Source organism: Leptonychotes weddellii, unplaced genomic scaffold (genome assembly GCF_054177405.1).
Source record: "Leptonychotes weddellii isolate Sample4059 unplaced genomic scaffold, ASM5417740v2 HiC_scaffold_8801, whole genome shotgun sequence".
NCBI classification, from domain to species: domain Eukaryota; kingdom Metazoa; phylum Chordata; class Mammalia; order Carnivora; family Phocidae; genus Leptonychotes; species Leptonychotes weddellii.
In genome coordinates this window covers 1-8,492 of record NW_028059233.1, presented here as the reverse complement: position 1 = coordinate 8,492, position 8,492 = coordinate 1, and the positions used below count along the sequence as shown (strand labels likewise).

The following is an 8,492-nucleotide window of genomic DNA, read 5'->3' as shown; positions in this document are numbered from 1 at the left end:
TACTCTTAAAAAAAAAAGACAAAAATTCATCAAAAACCCAAAAAGAGGGGCGCCTGGGTGGCTCAGTCGTTAAGCGTCTGCCTTCGGCTCAGGTCGTGATCCCAGGGTCCTGGGATCGAGCCCCGCATCGGGCTCCCTGCTCAGCGGGAAGCCTGCTTCTCCCTCTCCCACTCCCCCTGCTTGTGTTCCCTCTCTTGCTGTGTCTCTCTCTCAAATAAAGAAATAAAATCTTTAAAAAAAAAAAAGAAGGAAACAAGTCTATGCTGGCAAAGGCTCTGAGAAGAAGGGGGAGGGGGAGGTGGGAGGAAAAAATATATACTGTCTTAAGAATTCCTAATGACAAAGACATACTAACATAGTTTGGTATTTGTACTGACTCTGTGGCCTGAAAAGCCTCAAGCAGAAATTTTAAAGTGGCCGTGGATTTCCATGCTCAGGGGCGTGGCAGAAGCAAACACAGGAATTTCAAGAACTCCTCTAGATACAGTTCAATGAATATATGCAAAAAAATGAAAATTCACTAAACACATGAAGAAGACACCATGAGCTAGGGATCAGCAGAAATAAGAAACTACAGAATCAAACAGGGAAAGACAGCAGATACAAGAAAAATTACAAATATAAATGTTTAAAAATAAAATAAATGTTTAATAGATTTAAAGCATTAAAAAGAGACTTTTTTTTAACCCAACATGATGCCTGGGAGAAAAAATACACTAATCTGCCTATATAAGATATATAGCGTTTTTCCGAAAACCTGGGCCTTTTAAAAGAATTTCATTATATTGCTACTGACTTATGTGTCCCTTCTACTCCAGAGATTTTTAAGTTTCTTATTGATCTCCTTAGGCATGGCTCCTCAGGGAAATTTTTAATTTAGTTATTTCTCTAGCCTCTGTGAAATAATGATATTTATCACTCTTTATTTTTTTATTTTTTTTATTTATTTGAGAGAGAGAATGAGAGAGAGAGAGCATGAGAGAGGGGAGGGTCAGAGGGAGAAGCAGACTCCCTGCCGAGCAGGGAGCCCGATGCGGGACTCGATCCTGGGACTCCAGGATCATGACCTGAGCCGAAGGCAGTCGCTTAACCAACTGAGCCACCCAGGCGCCCATGATATTTATCACTCTTAAGAACTAGAATTTATAACTTAAAGAATTTAAGATGTGTGCTTTTATAGCTAGAATAATCATTTTCTTATTAATGTCTTGTAAATTTTAATGTGCAGGAAGGGCTTTTATTCCCTCTCAAAATAAATGGAACAAACCTGAGGAAAAAAAATAAAAATAAGTAAATATGCTAAAAAATAGAAAACTACAACTGACCAGGTAGATCTGAAAAGGAACCAAATACAATTTTTAACAATAAAAAATATAAGAAATTAAATTAAAAGCTCAATACATGTGGCACCTAAGTGGCTCAGTTAAGCATCTGCCTTCAGCTCAGGTCATGATCCCCGGTACCTGGGATCGAGCCCTGTGTCAGGCTCCCTGTTTAGTGGGGAGTCTGCTTCTCCCTCTGCTCTTCCCCTCTGTTCCTGATCTCTCCCTCTCTCTCTTTCAAATAAATAAATAAAAATCTTAAAAAAAAAAAAAAGCTCAATACACAGGTTAAATAGATTAGATACAAGTGAAAGTGCACTGGTAAGCTGGAATATAACTCTGAATAAGTATTTAAAATGCACAGAGAGAGAAAGAAAAAGTAGGAAAGAGAGGTTATAAGATATGGAGGACAGAGTAAGCAGGCAGGCCCAATGTATATCTATTGGGAATTCCAGAAAGATAAATAGAACAGAAGAGAGGCAAAAGTCAAAAGAAATGACTAACAATTTTCCAGAATTCATAAGAAACACTCAACCTTCAGATTCAAGAATCTAAGCCAGGAAAAATTAAAAGAAATATAAACCCAGACACATCATGTGCAACTGCAGAACATCAAAGCCAAAGAGAAGATTTTAAAAGCAGCCAGAGAGAATACAGAGATTACCTATAAAGACATCATGATTAAAACCAACAACTGATATCTCATCAGTAACAATGAAAACCAGAAGAAACTGAAATAGTAATGTACTAAGGGAAAATAGCTGTCAACTATATAACTGTATAGTCATTGACACTATTTTTCAAGAAAAATAGCAAAATACATTTAATTAAAACAAAACAAAACAAAACAGTTCATAACTAACGGACCCTCACTAACTTAGCCTCTAACTCAGTATATTTCAGAAACTTGTATTTCAGAAAGAAGAAAATTGTCAAAGGAAGATCTCAGATGTAAAAAGGAATGGTGAGAAAAAAATAGTAAACTTGTAGGTAAATCTAAACAAATTGTTAACCGTGTAAAACAGCATAACATCCTCTAATTTATTTCATTAAAAAAATCAAGATAGAACTTAAATCTTAGAAAATAATAGCATATAACTGGAGTTAAAGATTCTAGGGTGTTTACATTATTTGGGAGGAGGGCAAAAATACTGATTAACTTGAACATAAATAACTGAAGGTGGTATTAAAATGTTAAGGGTGGGGTGCCTGGGTGCCTCAGTTGGCTAAGCTTCAGACTTCAGCTCAGGTCATGATCTCAAGGTCCTGGAATTGAGCCCTGTGTTGGGCTCTGCACTCAGCAGGGAGTGTGCCTCTCCCTCTCCCCTTGTCCCTTCCCCTGCTTGTGCTCTCTCTCTCACTCAAAAAAAATCTTTAAAAAAATGAAAGTAAAAAAACAAATAAATAAATAAAAATAAATAAAATGTCTAGGGTACCCTCGAAAAGAACAAAAAATAGATTAAACTTAGCTAGAAGGCAAGAAAGGGAGGGTGGAGTGGGGAAAACATATTAGAACAAATAAAAATCACAAAATAAGATAGTAGTACTGAATCTCAGTAATTCAGTAAACAAAATAAATGTAAATGGACTGAAGTCTCCAAGAAAATGCCAAGAATGTCAGACTAAAAATTCCAAATTCAGCTACATGGTATTTATAATAGACACATCTAAAACATAAAGATACAGGAAAAATAATAGTAATAAACACATTATTAAAGCTGGAGAGGGTCATGATACATGATTTGGTTTATGAGGAAGATGAAACAATTTCTAATTTGAGTGTCCTAATAACATCAGCTCAAAATAAGTCAAAAATTGCAAACTACAAAAAGAATTAGATAAGTTCATGGTAGTGAAAGATTTGTGTATATCTCTTTCAATAATTGATAGCCCACGTAGACAAAAAATATATAAAGCATACAAAATTTAAACAACATATTACCATGTTTTATCTTATGGACACATATAGAATCCTGCTCTCAACAATAATGTATACATATGCTTTTCAAGAATAAACAGAACTTTAATGTAAAGTGAAGATATTATAGGCTATATGGTAAGTTTCTATATGTTGAACTATGTGAAATTGGTATTTGTATGTCAAAAACAGCTGAAAATCATAATTATATATTGTTCAATCTACGATTTCAAATACTCTATAATTTATAGACCAAAACTTCTGACAACAATTTTGTTGGAACTTGGTGCCCTCTCCCCCAAAATTAAATTCCCATATATTTGGAATGTTAAAAATATCTAAGTAATTTAGGAGCTAAAGAAGAAATAATAATAAAAACAATAAAAACTTAGAATTAAACACTGAATATTCTATTCATCAAAATTGTGGTTATTAGCAAAAATGATATATAAGGGGAAACATATAGCCTTAAGTGCTTATTTTTAAGTATAAATAATAATGATTTATTCTTCCAATTTAAGAAGTTATAGAAGTTAAAAAAGAAACCCTCCCAAAATAATAAAAAGCAGAAATTAATGAACTAGAAAAATAGAGAAGAGCAACAAAACCAAAAGTTTGTTTTTGAAAAGGCTAACCGAATTGATAAACCTCTAACAAGCCTGATTAAAAAAGAGGGGTGAAAGAGAGACAGGCAAAGACCACAAGAGTAAAAATAAACATAATTAAAATGAAATACAATTACAGATGGAGCAAGGTTTAAAAAATTTAGAAGAAAATATTATTAATAACTTTATGCTAGCAAATTTGAAAGCTTAAGTGAAATGGACAAATTCTATAATAATTTAAATTCCTGAAACAAACTAAAAAAAAAAAGAAAGAGAGAGAGAGAAGCTGAATATTTCTACAGTTACTGAAGAAAGTGAATTAATCATTAAAAGAAATCCAACCAAGAAAATACCACACTCAAATAGTTTTACAAGAGAGAAAAGAAAAGGAATAAACTTACTGCCCAGTTCATTTTATGAAGCTAGTACAGCCTTAATGCCAAACGAGACAAAGGCAACATAAGGAAGGTAAAGTACATATCAATCTCTGTCATGATAATAAATACAAAATGTACTAAATCAAATATTATCACATTGAACCCAATTATATTTTTAAAAGGTTTGTTTCATGAACACATGGTTGATTTAACATGAGAAAAATCTGTTCATTTACTAAAGACTGAAGGAGAAAAATGACATGATCACCTCAATAGATGCAGAAAAAATATTCAATAACATTCAATAACAATTAATGATAAAAACTATTAGTCAGAAATAGAAGAGAACATCCTTCAAGTTATAAAGAATATCTATAAAAAACCAAGAGCAAACATCATGCTCAATGGTAAAACATTAAAAGCACTCTATACACTCAGTAATACTGCAAAGATGTCTGTTATTTCCATTTCCAACACTTACTGGAGGTTTGGTCAATATCAGTGTGTACGCTCACACAGACACACGAATATAGAAGGACTTGGAAGGAGAAAATAAAATGCCATTATCTTATTATTTATATCAATTGTCTTTATGGAAAACCCAAAAGAATTAATACACTTACAAACTATTTGGAATTAAAAAGAATTTAGAAAGTATTTTGTATATAAGAGCACTACACAAAAGCCAACTGCACATGCACAGCCAGCAATAATGTTAGAAAAGGTAAATTTTTTAAAGATACCATTTACAGTAACTAAAATAGCTTAATTATAATTATAAAGAATTATAACTTTCAACAAAAAATATGTAAGAACTTTATGAAGAAAATAGTAAATGTTATTAAAAGATTAAAAATCTAAATAAATATGGAAAAGTACCATGTTTATGCATAAGAAAATGAATTACCTTAAAAGTGTCAATTGCCCTCCAAAATTAATCTATAGAATTGATACTATTGCCTTCAAAATCCCACCAAAGTTGTTCACAGAACTTGAAAAGCTGATATTAAGATTTATATGAAAAAAAATGGACAAGAATAGTCAAGGAACTGCTGTAGAAGAAAAACTGATGGGTGAACAGGGGGCTGGAAAACCTGACCTACCAGGTATCAAAAATTATTTTAAAATTATAACAATTAAGACTGAAGATTTGGCAAGTGAAATAAGAGTTCAAAAAGAGACCCACATGTACACAGAAAGCTGATATACTGCAGAGAAGTCAGTGCAGATTAGTGGAGTCAGGATGAATTATTCATGAAATGTGTGAGGACATTTGGAAAAAGTAAAATTGTATCTCTATTCTACATCATACACAAAATTTCAGATGAATTAAGAATTTAAATGTAAACATTAAATGGTTGGGAAAAAATTTCTAAAGGATAACATGTTGAAAATACTAATCATGAAGAGAAAAAAAAAAGAAATTTAAACAATAAAATTTAGCAGTTTGGTTCACCAAAAGACACCATAAAGGGGTTGAGAAGACAAGTCACAAAGTGGGAAAAAATATTTAAAACACATATAACTAACAAAGAATAATATCCAAGATATATAAAGAACTCCCATAAATAAATATGAAAAAGACAAACAAAAAGAAAATGGACAAAGATTTTTTTTAAAGGGCATTTTATATAAGAGGAATGATAAATGGCTCATAAACATATGAAAAGACACTCAACTTCTTTGGGAATCAGAGAAATACAAAAGGACAATAGATACCCAAGTATTGGTTAGGACATGGAGCAATGGGAACTGTCAAACCTCGCTGGTGGGAGCTTAAATTGGCTACTACTATTCTGTAAACATTTTAGCATATGTAAAGCTGAACATATATATTCCATGACTCAGAAATTCCATACCTGGGAATATACTCTAGAAAAATTTTTGCACATATGTACCCGAAGACAATTACAAGAATGTATTATCTTACTTGGGGGGTCAAAATGAGAAATTATTGTGAAATGTTTAATTAAGAATCATACAACATATTCATCCAAAATTGATATTTATGGAACACATGAATATTCTCTTCATGGACTTCTTATTCATTAATTGTTAAATCATTAATAAATGTCAATAATATCCTTTTGTAAATGCAGAGATAAAACACACCTGACAGGACAATTTTTGATATATCATGAATGACTTTTTGTTCACACTGACAGGCATATATACTTTAATCACCAAAGACTAAACTGAGCATTTATGAAAGAAAATCCTTTTTGAAGATTATTTCGATTTAATCAGGATTAAAAGTAAATAACACTTTTATCCTTATCAACTTTAAATAATATAACTTTAGGTTTAATATCATACTTAATCAGAAAATATACAAAAGAAAACAATAAGAATATGGAGAGCCTGGCGTCCTATGGTCTTCCTTAATAACAATCCATTTTCAAGAGACTATAATCTACTCGACAGAAAGCATTCTACCAAGGATCTTAATCAGATTCTGAGAAAATTCGCACTCAAAATAAACAATATGCCACTGAAACCAACACAATGTAGGTATTAGCAGCTGTACAAGAGGTTAGCCTCTATCTGATGAGCCATTTCTAAAAGGATGAAAGTCTACGTCTTTGAAGTGCTTTCTATTCAAGTTGGAAAATATATAAAGGTAGGAATCACCTACAAAGTAGGTTGACTGAGAAATTTTTTTTCATTTTACAAATCCTTACTTGACTCTATGCAAACATCAAACTAAGAATGGCAAAAATGAGTCTCTCTTCCTACCTGTTAATACTAACTTTTTCTCTGTTTTCTCAAGGCATTTTACTTTCAGCATCCAAGTCCATAAGAAATTTAGAAGATGACATGGTATTTAATACATTCCGGCTGGGGAAAGCCTTTCAGAAGGAAGATACTCCACAAAAATCAGTTGTTGCTCCTTCTCTGGAACAATATAAAAATGATGAGAACAGTTTCACGAGTGATGAGGAAAACAAAAATTCAAAGGTGAGTGGCAATGTGACTTATCCTTTCTTCAATGGAAATTTGAATGATTTTTATGATACTTTTGAAAGTAAAATTGATACTTTTATAAACAGAAGTATATATAAACAGTCACACTATTCTTTAGGACAACTGATGAAATTTCATACATACCACGTTGTTCTTCCACTCTGGACAACACTTCTTATCCAAAAGATTTTTTTCCCAAAAATTTGTATCTAATGTATTTTTAGAGTCAAAACAGTGCAGAGCATCTTTAAATTGATCAATGAGAATATTATACAAATACATTATAGTTCTATTACCAGTAAGACAGCTAAAACACAAATCAACCTTTTCTTTACAGAACACAGGCTCCAAACATAATTTCTTAAATAATGGTCTGCCACTGAATCTGGCTATAAAACCTTATCTTGCACTAAAAGGATCTGTAGCTTTTCCAGCTGAGAATGGAGTTCAGAATACTGAATCAACACAAGAAAAGAGAGAAATTGGGGATGAAGAAAACTCAGCTAAATTTCCTATAGGAAGGAGAGATTTTGACAGTGAGTAGTTTTTTTAAAATTCAATTCTTATATCTTAATACCATAAAAATAGAACTCTGAGTTTAACTGGATTTGGATCCAATCTTAAGAAAATCAAATAAGACCATGGTTCAATTAAGTGACCCCTGCCAAAGATGTGGGATTAAAAGGCATTTAAGAGTTACTGTAATTTTGATTTATTCAGAATTAGCTATATTAGATCCATTCCCTTATTTTCTAATAAATTTTGTGTGATAATAATAGTGCTTTAAACAATTTAAACTTTTTTTTCCTCCAGTGCTCAGGTGCATGCTGGGAAGAGTCTATCGACCTTGTTGGCAAGTCTGAAACCTGTTGGACCACATCATCTTTTCTGAAGAAAACAAGATCATGTAATTGTCTGTCGGGGAAAAAGCCCTTAACATTACTATGACTTGTATTATTTTAAATGTCTGTTTTAAAAGAAAGCAGCTATTAACATATATCTGTAGCCTAAATGATATGCTTGATCTGTGCATTAAACTTTGTGAATATTCTGCATAATTACGACTTACTAGTATTTTGTAAATGCTTAACATACTAACCTTATATACACTTCAGACCAATATAATAAAGAATCATAACTTATACCTTGCTCTCTTAAAAATTAAGTAGATGGCCAAAAGGAATGAGATCTTGCCATTTGCAACGACGTGGATGGAACTGGAGGGTATTATGTTGAGTGAAATAAGTCAAACAGAGAAAGACATGTATCATATGATCTCATTGATATGAGGAATTCTTAATTGCAG

At 32.1% G+C, this 8,492-nt stretch overlaps 1 protein-coding gene across 1 annotated transcript; it reads left to right on the top strand.

The window, feature by feature from the left end:
* The first annotated feature begins 6,931 nt into the window (after positions 1-6,931).
* Positions 6,932-7,771, top strand: PMCH (pro-melanin concentrating hormone). The gene is made up of 2 exons (XM_006731306.3): positions 6,932-7,180; positions 7,524-7,771. Exons 1-2 carry the CDS (start codon positions 6,932-6,934, stop codon positions 7,728-7,730), a joined length of 456 nt encoding a protein of 151 aa, XP_006731369.2. The 3' UTR covers positions 7,731-7,771.
* Positions 7,772-8,492: the final 721 nt, after the last annotated feature.

What these genes read in the sequence shown, in the direction of transcription:
- PMCH (XM_006731306.3), top strand. Translation starts at nt 6,932, where the DNA reads ATGGCAAAAATGAGTCTCTCTTCCTACCTGTTAATACTAACTTTTTCT. An exon ending in AGGAAAACAAAAATTCAAAG is followed by an intron (nt 7,181 to 7,523) that starts GTGAGTGGCAAT and finishes TTTTCTTTACAG; the next exon opens with AACACAGGCTCCAAACATAA.